At 37.4% G+C, this 15,831-nt stretch overlaps 3 protein-coding genes across 4 annotated transcripts in view; 1 reads left to right on the top strand and 2 right to left on the bottom strand.

The window, feature by feature from the left end:
* myo10l3 (myosin X, like 3) overlaps positions 1-584 on the bottom strand; it is a 59,737-nt gene extending 59,153 nt beyond the window's left edge. For both annotated transcript variants that reach the window (XM_024286667.2, XM_036209611.1), the window contains exon 1: positions 277-584. In XM_024286667.2, the coding sequence (XP_024142435.1) occupies positions 277-297 (21 nt within the window). In that variant the 5' untranslated portion in view covers positions 298-584. The remainder of the gene's footprint in view (positions 1-276) is intronic.
* An 8,513-nt stretch (positions 585-9,097) lies between these two features.
* glb1l (galactosidase, beta 1-like) lies at positions 9,098-15,334 on the top strand. Its single transcript, XM_024286569.2, has 16 exons — positions 9,098-9,600; positions 9,755-9,924; positions 10,002-10,152; positions 11,188-11,248; positions 11,330-11,424; positions 11,500-11,680; positions 11,753-11,811; positions 11,889-12,010; positions 12,894-12,934; positions 13,045-13,163; positions 13,235-13,309; positions 13,378-13,467; positions 13,589-13,702; positions 13,833-13,964; positions 14,047-14,268; positions 14,344-15,334. Exons 1-16 carry the CDS (start codon positions 9,547-9,549, stop codon positions 14,545-14,547), a joined length of 1,890 nt encoding a protein of 629 aa, XP_024142337.1. The 5' UTR covers positions 9,098-9,546; the 3' UTR covers positions 14,548-15,334.
* ankzf1 (ankyrin repeat and zinc finger peptidyl tRNA hydrolase 1) overlaps positions 15,086-15,831 on the bottom strand; it is a gene marked incomplete in the record, with an annotated part of 4,937 nt that continues 4,191 nt past the window's right edge. The window contains 4 exon segments of the mRNA XM_024286567.2: positions 15,086-15,283; positions 15,366-15,436; positions 15,514-15,681; positions 15,754-15,831. Of these exon segments, the coding sequence (XP_024142335.1) occupies positions 15,157-15,283; positions 15,366-15,436; positions 15,514-15,681; positions 15,754-15,831 (444 nt within the window).

The raw sequence follows: 15,831 nt of genomic DNA, 5'->3' as shown, positions 1-15,831 counted from the left end.
GTCCCATCACAGCTGCATCCTGCAGAGGATGTGTTAGACTCAAACAGTAAAGATCAGAACCACTTGGTACAAAAATAAAAAATAGATGAATAAATAGTGGGTGTTTTAAGTGAAAAAAGTTAAGAAAAAGAGGATTTGAGCTGAAACTAGATAAGTCCAAACCACAATGGAGGAACAAAACAAAGACAATACCGGTGCCAGACTCGTGGAGGGCTCTTAATGTTTATAAAAGCTGACTAAAATGCGTCAAAAGTTTAAAATAGTGAGCCAGCTTACCTCCACAAAGAAAGAATCCATCTCTACGAGCTCGGGTCTGACCTCAGGGTACCACGGAGGAGAGAGCGCTGTACGTCCTAATTATTTCCATCCGGGTATAATAAAGTTCTCTACAATCAAAGTTGCTCCCTCAAACACTTAATTTATCTACCGCGGCTCCGCTTCCCGGCCGGTTTTGTGAGGAGCGTCCTGACTGGGCCGGCCGCCGCTGTGGCGCTGCACTGTCTCTGCTGTCCGCTCATTTTAATGGAGCCGGCACATTATGTGCGGGGGAGGAGCCAACGACAGGGGCCACGCCCACCGGTACACGCCCTCTTTGTCTCAACTCCACAAAGAGTGCAGGAAGAGGACGAGCATGCTGTACCGTCTGGGCTTTCAAAACGCTTCCAACCCTGTTGTCCTTCATTTCTTTATGTAAAAGTAAATATATTAAGCATAAATAGAGAAACAGGCCTTGAAATGTGTATTGTGCGGATTAATTTGACCTTTTAAACAATAAGCAATAGTGCATGTGTCTTAAAGACAGAATGTTTTAAATATTTTTAATATTTTACTATTTTATTTCTAATTTATTTAGTTTTTAGTATTATTTTAAAGGGCCTATATTATGCAAAATCAATTATTTATTTTGCTTGTAAGCGTATTTTAATGTTAATTCCTCACAAAAAGCAACCAAAGTGGTATTATGATCCATTCACACATCTTTAAAGGGTAACCAATTTTTTTTTTTTGCTTCTGACCTGTGTGTGGGAAAAATGTGGGAAAATCAAATATTACATTTTCTGTCATTTTAACTTCCCTTTTACTATCAAATATCAGCAGAACAACAGTAGCTTAGATATTTAGAAAATCTGTACATTTAAATGCAATTATACTTAAGAACTCTGCACAGCAACTTGATCCTAGTTGTGCAGCAGAATACTAGAATATGTGGTTTAAGCAAATTAAACCTTTTACCATCATTTTTACTCAGTTTTTTTTTATTAAACGTTGTACATACATTACATAAATTAAATAACCAAAAAAAATTATTTATTTAAATTTTTTGCATTTTTTTCCACAATAGAGGGATAAAGGAGCTACATGTGGCTCTGAAGCCTATAGGTTGCAGAAACCCTCGTATATATAGAGCCATGTTTGTATGTTTGAACATGTTTGCTGTAAAGCACGGTACTGGAAGGTTAATGATTTGGGTTTTTTTCAGTCATAGAACTCCAACTTATTGCTGTCAGTCATAAAATAGTTGAGACAAAATGTACAATTTCCTAAAAATATCAACTGTCTATTGCTATGAATAGACAGTTTACCTGGTTGGATCCTCCGCCTGACTAACCACTGACTCGTCCTGCATGACATCCTGCCACTCCCATGCTAACAGCTGGACTCTATCCTTCAATCCCTCATTCCCCAGCTACTCTGAGCAGGATTAACAGGGTATATAAAATGAATCCAAAATAACAATAAATCCATATTTCATTATTCCTGAAAAATACAAAACAGGAGCAGCTTTTCTAAGAAGAGTTAAATCCCTTTTTTCTTGCGATTTCCTTTTGGGACTTGTAGAGAAACTGGAACAATTCTTGCAGTCCAATTGCTAATTTAACTCTCATTGACGTCCTGAAAGGCAGCAGTGAAAAATTCTTAGAATTGTTCGATTGCCTGCAGAAAACAAGCTACTTGCTGTTTAAATAGTGCAAACAAAACAGACTACTGTCTGAAAATGTGGATTTGTGTCTGGCAGTGCTCTGGTAAAAATACTAAAACTTAATAAACAGAGGTTGAAAACATGCTCTTTTGCAATAAAATTGAACTAAATTAATGAGGGTTGTGGGTCAGTGCAAGATTTAGGCACTTTTCCAACCCTTTGACCTCAATCATAAAATGCCATCTCTGATTAAGAGTAGCAAAGGTGGCTTGCTGAGGAGCAAAACCTAAACATTCGTGTAAGAAATTATATTTGGGCTAACAATGAAGCTGAGGGAAGTCCGCGGGCAGAGAGATGCAGCTTTTCCTACCTGAGAAAACAAAGGGTTTGAGAACAAAACATCCGTGAGGTCAGAAACATCCCCAGAGGTAGCTCTGGGAAGAGACTTGGAGAAAAGGTTCTCCTGATGTTTCCTCCTCTAATGGACAAAGTCCGTCTGCTTCAGGTGAATTGGTAGAGTGATGGTTAGAGGTGTTCTACCCGTGCATACCTTTTGCTATTTGTTTACCAGGGTTTTACTATCCCCACAGTTTTACGCACTTTTGCAAAAATATAACAAAACAAAATTATCTTAGGTGAATATTTATAACCCTACATTTTTATCATCAATCCAAACTATAGCTCTCAATTTGAATTAAATTTTATTAAAAAGAAAGGTAGGGAATATATAATTTTTGTTCATATTTAACATTAATTGACCACAGGAAGAATTAAAAAGATTGTTTCCTAAAAATGGTTTTCATATATAAATGCATTTTTGCCCTAATAAGTTAACTAAATAATGATGGTTAAAAACAGCCCATAAGGTTTGTGATGACCTTCAACTACAACATGGTTTTTAGAGGATGGTAGTCAAGGTCAATATGTCTACTTTACATGTAATGATGGTCTAATCACATGTGATGTCTGCCCTCCCCTGATGAGGCAGAACTAAAGATTCTCCCTGTAACCGCAGTCACAACCACAACATGTTATTGTTCACTGGAGGCAGTTTGGTTATGTAAAAGTCCTCTTTGCACAGGGGCTGCTATTGATCCAGACGAAGTTATGTCATCACTGTAGCTGTTTATTAGGCTTTGGGTTAGCAGCATTCGTGTCTAACAGCATTTTAAATACCAACAAAGAGGGAAAAGTGACACATTATTGACTTTAAAAATAAAAAAGTGAGTTTGAATGTGCTACAGAAGTAGAGGCAAAAATAAAGCAGACAAAAAAATTGAAAAAAAATTCAAAAAGATTTTAGAGCACAAGCTTAAATTGTTTTCTGTAAATGATGTGACACATTAAAGGATTAGTTAATTTTGTGCTGTTTTTTATCGGTGAATCTCACTAATGAAATTGACGAGGTCTTTGTTTGTTTCATCTCTTGGGATGGGGATGCTGCACGAGGGGGGCGGTGGATTAAATAATTGGACCCACATGAAACAATGCAAAATGGCCAAATGTCAAGGAGGTTAAAATTGATTGAATCTTATTTGATCCTGTTAAAAGGGATGAAAAAAGAAGGACAAACTCCCTCAAATGGAACATCACACCATATCGGGTTGGAGGGTTTCGATCTTTATCACATCACCGCGTCTGGCAGCTTGACATTAAGGTGTAAATATGGTCGATCTATTGAATTATGTGGAAACTCACAGAGCTGACTGGAAAATAATACTTGCATATATGTCAACATGTCTGTGCTGTTATGGGAAAAGGATGGCTGTTAAGAAATATAGATATTCTGTGAGTGATCATTTTTCAAATCTGCTATTGCTTTCTTCTGTTTTCCTCATATAAAAACAGAAATATACATTAATCAAGAATCAAAAATTGTATTTTTCTAAAAACTAGAATGCTAATATTATGACTTTTTGCATCACTATCTATAAAAACATACATAAAACTTTCATTTTTAGGTTGTTTTCTTATATAAAAGCAAACACTTTGCAAAGCAACAATTTAAAAACCTGTGAAAATCAAAAACAGAAAAGAAGATGTTTTGTTTTCCTGAACAGCCTTACCCTTGACTTTGAGGCAAAAGGTCCTAAATATGTAAGGAAAAAATTGACTTTGAAAAGGTTTTCTACATTCACTTCCATTAAAAGAATCATGCCTACAGTGGAGTTATTGTTTGCCTTTTTACATCAAATTGGAGTTTTGTGGCACAAATACAGGCGAACTAAATACGACAATAAGTTAAATAAGTGAAGATCGGGATTGCATGAAAAATGCCACTCATTCTTTTCTTTCTTTTTTTTAACTTAGCAATCATTTCTGTAAATTGCCATGCAAACTTTCTTTTTCTACTGTTTCCTCTCCAAAAGAAGAAAATATTTAAATCCTTCAACTTGTATTTTGACAAACTTTTTACAGTCTGGTTAGAATCCAACTTTTTTTTTAATCCATTGTGTTTTTGCAAAAATATCTAATACAAAATTCTACATGTATTTAGGAATCCAGATTCCGATGTAATTTGAGGAAAACTATCAAAGTTATCTTATCTGAAAGTAACAAAAACATTGAGGCTGTAGGATGACAGGATAAGTGGTAGTTACTGGTGTTAAGGGGAGCTGGTGGGATGGACCTCCCAGCTCTGTTTCCCCCTGAAATGAAATGTTAGCATACATACGTAAGTAGAGTAACAACAGAAACTCCTGGAATCAATTTATAGACCTAAACATACTCTAAACTTTTAACAGATCAAATTTGACACAAATCAACAGTTGATCACAGTCGCAGCATTATTTCTACAATAGAAAGAAAACATTTGTTGGGAAGTTCTTCCCAAATCTACTGCAGACGTTCCCCAACATGTTTGGCACTTGTTGGTTGCTTTTTTTCCCCTCATCTGTCCTGATTATCACAAGCCACCTCTTTGTCACCTGAGTGTTTCCTGGTAAAGACAAGCTTCTTTGTCTTGTTGGAAAAAAAAATAAGTGTTCAGAGTTCTAAAACCTTTGGCCAGCAGTCTACTGTACGTAAAAAAACAGCAGAAATTGTTGTCCCATTGGTTTCCCATGCTCCCTAACACTGTGGGCTTCCTGTTTGTTTGTCAAGCTTCACATTTCAACTCTCCAACAGTGACACTGCATTCTTATCTATTCATATTTTTATTTTTTTAAGTAGTTGAATTTAAATGCCAAGGAGGGGGAGAGTTGTATCAGTCATAGGGTGAATATTCCAGGATTCTTTGGTCATTGGTACATCCCTGTTTCCTGTTTATTTTCCTTCGCTCCCTCAAATTCCAGAGTATTAACCATGGAGCCTAACAGTGACTCGCTGGTCCGTCAGAGCCAGAGAGAGAGAAAAAAAGACATTCCTCACTGCATCGAAAGTTCAGTGATGATAAAAAAGAATCCCGTAGTTTTAACCTTTACCTATTGAATCGTCTGTACATTAATTTTAAAGGAGCAGATGCAGCTCCACAAAGAAAAAGTTCTGCACCAGTTGCTGCAATTGTACAAGTTTGAATTTTGATATGTTACAACAAAAAATGTAAATCAGAAAATAAAATAAAACAGGATAACTTCTTTTAGTAGTATTGTGGTAATTCCTGCTAGGAAGCAGGCACAAGTTAAACAGAAGACATTAAAATGATTGCTGCAGAAGCAGGAAGTGACAGTAGGTAAGCATGCTCTGCAACTCATGTAAGCAGCACGGATAGGGTTAATTAGAAATAGAAAGACAGGAAGTTTATGTATGGAGGTGGGTAATTACCAGTGACCACATTCATGTGGGGGTGCAAAGATCTAATGGTTTAGAAAGGTGTGCAACAGGTAAACATCCATTTACACATCCATTGCCTTTGACAGAAGGAAAATGTTTGAGTATAAAAAAATTAAATATAGCAGCACTGAGCAAAAATATTTGGGTAATTATGGTTAAAAATTAAGATCAACAAATCAAAAATATAAGATTACAGAATATTATTTAACAATAAGAAAAGAAAAAAAATATTTTGATGAAATGGAAAGTATGTATGGAATAACAGCAATAATGATATCTTTAACATGGTTCTGAAACTTAATTCAGTTCAAATTTAAGTGCAAAAACTTGAAATAGATGTTCAATTTTATGGACATTTTAAGTAACGTCAGTAATAATAGTAATGTGGTTTTCTGCATAGTCTATAAAATCAAGACTTGAAGTCTGTCAATGATTTTGTAAATAGAAAATTTTAACACTTTCACTTGTAAATTTCAGAAATATGGGTCAAGAGTGAAGCCACGCACCAGAGGTTTAAGTGAAGTGACTTGTAGATATGCATCAGAATTACGGGATCTGACAATTCTCTAAATTAAAGCTATTTGAATGTTGTGGTACAGAAACGATCAAAATGTAGACTGGAGGCAGAACATTGATATTCCACACTCTTTAATCAGTCCTTAAAACCTGAATCCATGCATAGAAGGAACTCTACGAAACATATTAAAGACCTACTCCAATGAAAATTGTGTTTTAACATGTTCTTGTGGAATTTTTCCCATGATGAAAGAAAAATAATGTAGAAAATTAAGCTTGAAATTGTGTTTCTGAGTATTTCTTTGTTCAAATCGTTGTAATGTAGGTGCTAAAATCAGCAATTTTCTAATGAGCTCCCTCTGCTCTGCAGAAAATGTGTCTTAAAGATAACACAGATTTTTGCTTTAAACTGCATAATCATAATTGACAGACCACTGGGAGGGATTTTATGATAGAAAAAATGTATAGTTGGAGTGGGTCTTGAAGGATCAAGAAGTATGTTACGTCCTGCTGCTTCTGCTGGACCTTTTTCCATCCAGTCTTCCTGGTCACCTGGCAGGTGAGGACAGTGTACCTTAATTGGCCCATGTTTTTTTTTTGTCTCCCTTATTTAATACACTGCATACCTTTTTCTCACTGGTGTCCAGTTTTTGTTATGGTCCCATTCCTGGTTTCCCCCTAGACTTGAGCCAGGTCTGCCCATGGGGGCCGTAGCAAACCAGGCTGGTGTAATTTTAGGATTGTTTAATTCTGTCATCATAAGGGCCAATCTGCTTTTATAACCAATGAGGTAAGCTCCTGCCGCAGGTTTGACATCACCTTGTTCCATGTGGACTGAGCTGAATTTGGGGGAGCTGGAAGTGCGTGGGGGGCAGGGCATATGAGAGTACACCTGCTTCCACCAGAGACAACAAAGAGGCTTCATGCTGGGGGGTGGTCGCACTGAAGGGAGGCTTCGATCTAATTACAGACCCCGGGGAGATGACTTCACTGAAGGTGACGCCCAGCCTTGTGGTGAGTGCCTCCCTGTTTCCAAGCATTAGAAAATGACCAGTTATTCATAAACTAAAGTCTGTAGCCGTTTCAAACTGGACCACATTAATAGAGTCCGAAGCTTCTTTTTAAGTGATGTGCACTTTAATGTATGTAATATAATCTCATCAGATGATGAGCTGGGCCTCTCGTCTTTGTGCCATTACATAGCTCATTTTTCTGCTTCCATTCTGGCTGCAGAGCTTCAGTAAGTGGTGCTGCCCTCAGTGCATTAGACTTGAGAACTTTTTGTGGTTCCATTTCCCACAAGACTCGAGGGGTTCAAAGATGGGACTTCGACAAGCTCTCTCATCAGGCACCATAATGCTCATAACCAAATTACAAGCCAGCTTGTTCCTTTGCTATTCTCATTCCCTGAACAATTAACTGCAGTTGACAGTAGCCTAATGACTCGACTTGGTTCTATCTGCACTTGTGATCGCATCGTGAGTCTACAAATTCAATTGTTTAAAGACAGACTAGTGAATAAAGAGGCAGGAAATGAGTTCGAGTATGTTCTGCTCACTAGATGGATTCGAAAGAAACAGAAAAAGGGAAAGTTTCTACATTTAATGCTATCAATAAAGTATAGTGAGATCTAGACATGATTTAACTGATTTTTAGCGTTTCTGTGTCAAACGATAATGAATGTTTTCAGCATCTGCCATTTAACCCTATTTATCAGTTCTTGGTTAGTGCATACATCAACAGCATGTCGTGTAAAGACAAATCTGTAAATTAAAAGACTTAAACAACTCTAAAACTTTTATTTTAGTTTCAAATCCACAAAATTTTACTGTCATGAAATTTTTTTCATAGGATAAGTACATTATTTTGGTTAAAAACTCTTAAAAATTTTTAAAAAACTAATATTTAAATCCAACAGTTATTTTATTTTGAAGACCTGAAAAAGGCAGGGTTAAGAGGGCATGAAGGCGCCATCTAGTGTTCTTAAAAATGCAAACTAATTGCAAGTCTTCTAAATTAATACAGCACCTTAAATATTAATATTTTACAATTAAGTGGTTTTTTTCAAACAAGCACAAAATATTCTGTGTTTTCACACATGTCCGAGTTAGTCAAATTGGAACTCTCGTTCAGGCAGGCAGCGTGAAAAGATGCTTAGACAGACTCTCGCAGAGGCACAGTGCAAAAGCTGAATAAAGCACCTTGTTCCTGAACTGGGAGCTTTGTTATCTTCCTATGCCAAGCTCAATGGGAATTGTTCCCACCTCACATTCTAACATAATGCACAGCATGACAGTAGGGTGGCTTCTCTCACATCTGTACATCTCTACAAATGAAAAGCTTGTGTACCAGTCAGTAATATATTCATTATGCTGGAATGAAGAAGCCCGAAATTTTAGCACACACTAAACCTGTAAATATATTTCATGTTTTCTAAAGGTAGAATGTATGTCAATTATTGAATTTGAAAAAGAAACAAGATCCCAACTCAGTTTTAGCTTGAGTCTGAAACCTTGAACTAATAAAATAACTGTTTTGTCAAATTTCTTACTGACCAAAACCAAGTGAGAGCCTCAAAGTCCCTCTTCACTGTTTAAAAAAAATGCACTTTGTTTATGTGGCCATTCCTTAAAAACAAAAGTGAATACAGGTTGCACGTACAAGTCCCTTTCAAAATAAAACATATCCTGCTTATATTAAATCTGCAAGAAAGCTAATCAAACTTGGTATTTACTCTTTATCCCTTTACTATATGAACACTGATGTAGAATCCTTATTTTTATTTATGCATTTTAATGCATACTTAAAGAAATCTCCCTTTGAACCGTAACCTTCACTGAAGTGCTTATATTTATATTCATAAATATTTACAGATAAATCACAGTAAGTTTTTTTTTTTAAACATGTAAACCTCAAATCATATGTATTGGATATGTTAGAAATAATTTTCATACATAGAGTCACATTAAATGTGGGAGACCGATAAAAAAAAATAATAATATTTAAAGAATATTCACTATATTGCTTTAAAAAATAAAACCTAATTAAAAATGTGTTTTAATACACTAAAAAAAACTACAAACCCGTAATTTATCCAAATCTATCATTTTTCTTCAAAGTAAAAGGGCCTCTGGATGCAGCAGACTCCTCCCTAGGTTTAGGGGGGAGTTATCTAACGGGCTCTAGGACCATGCTGACTGAATCCAGTCACATGATGTGGGCTTCAGTAGTTTTGCTTTCCCCGTAAACGCTCAAGCAGAAGTAAAAACATCAAGACAAGTTGACAGACAGATCTCTTGTATGGCGTTATATTTCTGTCAATAATCGTGGCAGCAGACATGGCTGCTGCTGTTTTTCTTCTCATAGCAGTGAACCTCGCTTGTGGAAGTATGGTAAGAGTTAAAACTTATTTTTATTTGTTCAATCATGTGTTTTTGATTTATTGAATGTTTTACTATAGTTTTGCCTTTAAAATACATGTTTTAGAATACAAAGTCATCAAATAATCAGCTGTTGTGAAAGAGTTTCACTTTAATTTTGTTGCAGGTCTCTGCAAAAAACACTTTTTCCATTGACTATAAGAATAACTGCTTCCTGAAAGACGGGAAGCCCTTTCAGTACATATCAGGTAGTATCCACTACTCCAGGATTCCACAGTACTACTGGAAAGACCGCCTCATGAAGATGTACATGTCTGGACTCAATGCCATTCAAGTGTAAGATGAAGATCAATTGTTCTCTAAATCCTTGTTTATGAAGGGTTTCTAATCAAATCTGCTCTGGATTTACACAGATATGTCCCCTGGAACTTCCATGAAGCAGTTCAGGGGGTCCAGGACTTCACCGGAGACCGGGATCTGGAGTATTTTTTACATTTGGCGAACCAGACAGGCCTTTTGGTGATCCTGCGACCTGGACCGTACATCTGTGCAGAATGGGAGATGGTGAGAAACTAAACCTCATTTATGCCCCTCTTCAACTTGCATAATTCTGATATTGTAAGCAGGTCTTTAGCAAACAAACCATCATAGAAGAAAAAAAAAACAACCACTAAAATTTTCTAAATGTTTTGAGGTTGGTCGCTATGCAACATCGATTGCAACTTGGCTGTTTTTGGGAAACATTTTTTGAAATATATTATTTAAACTTTAGGGTTAAAAGTAAGTTTTTTTTTAAATATTTGCATCTAACAGAAATATATATTTTAGACAAAATGAATTTATAGATTCTAATTGGTGAATTTGAGCTGCTTCCACTTTTTTTTCCTTGATTTGTTTGTGTATTGGCAGTAAACCTTCCAAGATTCTTAACCAAATTAAGTCACATTCACTAACTTAACATCATCCAACAGGAAATGTACATCAGCAGACTCTTGTTTAACTGGCTTTATTAAGTTATTAACCTCCACAAGCAGTTTTCTCCTGTTTTTTTTTCTTTTTTTCCCCATGTTCTTTATTTTTGCTAACGTTCTGTCATATTTTGTGAACATTTGAAACCAGTTTACCTGTTTTATTTTAAAAATCCCACTTTCCTAAAGCTTGGAGTTCTGGAGCTACAAGGACATCCTTTTTTTTAAGTATATTTCCATCTTTAGATCAACGTGTTGGCTAAGATACTGATTATTCAGATACTCACCGAAATTCCAAACTACACAGTATTCTTGTTGGACCAAGGATTTGCATAGCAAGACAAAGAAAATGTGTCTTTGTCCGAAGTTTCCCACTAGTTTGTGTTGCTCCTGACAACTTTGATCATTGCAGAAATCCCAAGTTTGCATCTGGGTTTGTAAATGAGTGCAGTTTTAGGACATATTTGTGGTACTGATATGATCAGTTTTCCACATCTGACCCTTTCGTCAATGTACCTCTAAATTTATAATCAGTTAATGCGAAGATTAGCTCGACAATTTTACATAAGTCTTCACCTGTTGTTCATATATTTTTTGTTTTAATCATTTTAGTTAACATTTTTTGCTGCAGGGCGGTTTACCGGCATGGTTACTTCAGAAGCCGAGCATCAGACTTCGATCAGCAGACACAGGTACAAATGCACGTGTGGTAATCAATATATATATATATATATATTTTATCCATACTATTCATTTGTTTTCCTCTGAACCAGATTACATGCAGGCAGTAAGCACCTGGCTTGCTGTACTCCTCCCTAAAATGAAACCATGGCTGTATATCAATGGCGGCAACATCATTACAGTCCAGGTGGAGAACAGAGTCCAGATCGATTATTTATCAAGATGTACTATATTTAGTTTTAACAAACCATCTTGACTGCAGGTTGAGAACGAATATGGAAGCTACTATGCTTGTGACTACAACTACATGCGTCACCTGCGGACTCTGTTCCGCTCCTTCCTGGGCGAGGATGTGGTGCTGTTTACCACTGATGGAAACACAGACAAGGAAATGATTTGTGGGACTCTGGAAGGACTTTATGCTACCATAGATTTTGGAACAGGTTTGTGTTGTGACATTGTTTAAAATAAAACTTGTTTACAAGATGGTTTACCGTTTATTTTTTTCTTTTTAGACACCAGAGTGACGGAAGCCTTCAAACGGCAGAGACGCTTTGAGCCTCACGGACCTTTGGTTTGTCATTCTGCAACCTTTTTAATCTAAAACGCAGGGTTGTCTCTTTTTAAATCACATTTATGCATTTCCTGCAGGTTAACTCTGAGTTTTACACGGGCTGGTTGGATCACTGGGGAGATCAGCACGCCATGGTTGATGCTCAGAAGGTCACCAAAGTTCTTGGAGAAATGCTAACTATGGGGGCCAACGTCAACATGTATGTCTCCACAAAATTCTTTCTTAGTGCAAATTTGGTGACCATTTCTAAAGAAAAGTCACATAGAGGCTTACCTGCTTTAAAATGACCTGCTGTTTATTATTAATCTAGCCCAGCAGATGGCTCAGTAAAGCTTTAAGTCAGTTTTCATGACTATGAACATAAAATAACAAGGTGTCTGCTTTGATGGGATGGTGTTTTGACATGGATTTTAAAGTGCTGCAACAGAAAGCGTGATTTTTATGTTTTAGCTCCTTTTAGTGCCATAGAATTCAAACTTCCTATTGTTTTGAAAGCATCTATCAACATAAGCTGTCAAATACGAACACAAAGAAGTTAAGAACATACAGTTGCAAGAGAAAGTATCTGAACCCTTTTGGAGAACCTCAATTTCTGTACGAAATGGACACTTTGTGCTTTTTTTAAAATAATCTCAAATCCAAATCTTTCACTTTTGATAATAACACACTCAAGTTCCTTTCAAAATAAAACACATCCTGTGTTTAATCAGATCCTCCAGCTGCAGCAGATTTACTTTAATTAAAAATGCAAGAAACAGATTTTCTATTATTGACTCGTCTTCCTTCATCCTTTTTATGATTTTACTTGTGAATAAAAACATGACATTAATCCAAAATATTTTAAAATCAATACATGTAAGTGCAATAAGATAATAATTATAAACCACTCTGACAGTAGATTAAACCTTTTACTATCATTTTAATTAGTTAGGCCTATCGGACATGTCAAAAATCTAAACATAAATTAACTTTTTTCAAAAAGATGATAGGATTGTGTATTTGAAAATAAATAATACAATTTACCAATAATCATATAAGCAGAAGGAAACATTTTAAGACTTCTGTCCATGTGTGCATCTCAGGTATATGTTTGAAGGAGGAACTAACTTTGGTTACTGGAATGGTAAGATCATTTCATTACTGATTAATCATTTTTATATATTAACTTGACTTAAATACAGTTAAAGTTCGGCAGTGCAGCAGACTGTCAATTCTCTGCCACTCTTGTAAAAGGTGCCGATCATGACTCCAGGTTCCGCTCGGTCGTCACAAGTTATGATTACGACGCCCCGCTGACTGAAGCAGGAGACCCCACAGAGAAGCTGTTGGCCATCAGAGATGTCATCACGCAGGTACGGCAGCTTCCCGCTGACAACCGATGTCCTGATCAGCATATAAATCATTAATCAACCCCTCTCATTAGTTTGGAGAGGTTCCTTCTGGGCCCATGCCACCAGCAACCCCCAAATTTGCCTATGGATTTGTAACCCTAAAAAAGGTAATTTCTAAGTCTTACTCATAACATTCATGTTCTAGTATTTTTATAACAGAAGAGTATGCTTACAGGTTGGAAATGTCAGCAGTTTGTTGGACTTAATCTCTCCTCTGGGGCCCGTTAAGTCACATTATCCACTGACATTTGAAGAGATGAAACAGGTACGCTGAGTGTCTGAGGACAACAGAAAAACATCGCGCAGAGAAAAAAAAAAACCTCCTGAAATGAGGGGAATTTCTAGACTGTTGTGTCTGCAACCTGTTTTTTTCCCATTGTGTTCAGTACTATGGATACATGCTGTATCGGACCACACTGCCCAGGGACCTCACTGAGCCCACGCCACTTATATCTCCACTGAATGGGGTTCATGACCGTGCCTATGTGTCTGTCAATGGGGTAAGGGGGTGCCTTTTGTTGTCTGGTTGGTCAGATTTCCCAATCATCACTAGTTGAAGCCATGCAAGTCATTGTTTTGTATGATGCTCCTGTTTATTAGCGGTTACTGATGTTAAATCTATGTAAATAGACTTTTCAGGGTCTTTTGGAGAGAGATACGACGCTGGTGATGAATGTCACGGGAAAGCAGGAGGACATGTTGGACATCCTAGTTGAAAATATGGGAAGGGTCAACTTTGGCAGCAAGATCAATGACCACAAGGCAAGGCAACACAAACTAAAATAAAACTCAAGTAAAGCTTGAATTCACACCATGTAAAAAAAGGTAAACTCTGTGTCTTTAGGGCCTCCTGAGTGACTTGATCTTGGGAAAAGACATTCTGACCGACTGGCAGATCTACCCTTTGGACATTGATGGAGCTATTGTTAGAGGATGGCCTCATTCGGTCCATCAGAAGACGCCCAGTCAGATGAAAACTGACGCTGGACCAGCCTTCTATTATGGGACCTTACCACCAAACGGCCTGGCCTGGGACTCCTTTCTCAAGCTTAAAGGATGGACGAAGGTATTTTCACAAATATTTACAAGAAAGTATGGAGTTATCAAAACAAGTTGTAATTTTCTTCTTTTTTTTGCCTAGGGTCAGGTTTGGATTAATGGTGTGAATTTAGGACGGTACTGGTCAGCTAGAGGCCCCCAGCAGACGCTGTACGTTCCAGGGCCGCTGCTCAGGAGCAGTCTGCCCAACAACATCACCGTGCTGGAGCTGGAAGGAGCCCCGGCACACCTGCAAGTTCTCTTTATGGACCGGCCTCAGCTCAGCACCACTGTTGGAAAGTCTTGACAAAGTTGATGTGTTTCTGCATCGAAGAACTTGTTTACAGAAACATGGATTTGTTTCATCCAGATGTTTGGAACAGAAAGGTGGAGAGCAGTGCAAGATCTGGTAGAAGAATTGGCAAAAGCTGGGCTAAATGTGGAAACAAGGGCACCATACGGGAACACCTCCCACTAACTTCTGTGACCACAGGATGATTCACCAGAGAGCACCGATGTTTGGAGGCTCCAAAACACAACCAGAATCCTGTTTTTGAAAAAAATCCTTTCATACTACAGCATCATATTATGACAAACTTTCAATCAAAACAATTCTTACGTTTTTTTTAAATTTTTTGTTAAACAACACCAGTTCTTAAATTAAGATTTTTATTTTTATTGCTGAATAAGCTTTTTTGTAAGAGCACCTTATTAGTGCACTTAACTATTTTTTCATGAATTTCACATTTATTTAATTAAATGTTCATTTATTTTCCTGTCCAGCCACTTTCAAGTTACCTTTTCAACATAATTATATTATTTTTTTCCTCTTTTTATACAGTTAAAAATGTAAAAATACCAGTCTGAGCACCATGGACTTATTGAAAGGGTTTCTCGGGGAAGACAGCTTTTGGTGCTAGCTCTTTCCTGGAGGAACGTTTGCTTTTCGATGGGCTTGCAGACAGCGCGGAGTGCAGAATGCAAACTCTTGGTAGTGAAATGGGACCTTTCCGAGCAAGGATTCGCCACACGACCAGCACCTTCTGTTTATGGGAACAAAGATGACCCAAATAAAGAAAACATTTCCAGAGGCATCATGGTTATTTTGAATGAAACTGAACTCACTTGACGTTAGAGATGCCTCCTCCTGCTGCAGCTGCTTGCTCTGCTAACCTCCTCTCTGCTGCCAGAGCTCTCTATTAACAAAAGCCAAGGATTTACACTCCCAATGATGCTTTTTACCAGAAATCAATCCAACACACACTGTACTCACCTTTTCACGATCTGTCAGCGATGCAAATTTCCTCTTTTCTTCCTCCTCCTGCTCCTGCTTTTTCCTCACCTCCTTTTGTTCTTTCTCTCGCTGTTTCTTCTGAGCCTTCTGAGCTTTTTTCTTCTCTGCCTTTTTGGATTCCGTCTCAGCCGTCAGCGGGCCTGGGACCTTCGGTTTCACAGAGGTAAACCGTCATGCCGAGGGTGATGCGGTGCGCTTAGAAAGTGGGATCGCTCTTACCTGGGCCTTTCTGTAGTCATACTTGTCGGGATTCTCGCCCATGTATTTACGAAAGACGTTTCTAGTGTCCTTGTCGGG

The sequence above is a fragment of the Oryzias melastigma genome, linkage group LG21 (assembly GCF_002922805.2).
Source record: "Oryzias melastigma strain HK-1 linkage group LG21, ASM292280v2, whole genome shotgun sequence".
In the NCBI taxonomy this organism is placed as follows: Eukaryota; Metazoa; Chordata; class Actinopteri; order Beloniformes; family Adrianichthyidae; genus Oryzias; species Oryzias melastigma.
This window is presented reverse-complemented; position numbering and strand designations above follow the sequence as displayed.

Coding starts and splice junctions, on each gene's coding strand:
- glb1l (XM_024286569.2), top strand. CDS start 9,547: ATGGCTGCTGCTGTTTTTCTTCTCATAGCAGTGAACCTCGCTTGTGGA. Junction 10,153..11,187: donor TCTGTGCAGAATGGGAGATG/GTGAGAAACTAA, acceptor TTTTTGCTGCAG/GGCGGTTTACCGGCATGGTT. Junction 13,164..13,234: donor TCAGAGATGTCATCACGCAG/GTACGGCAGCTT, acceptor CCCTCTCATTAG/TTTGGAGAGGTTCCTTCTGG.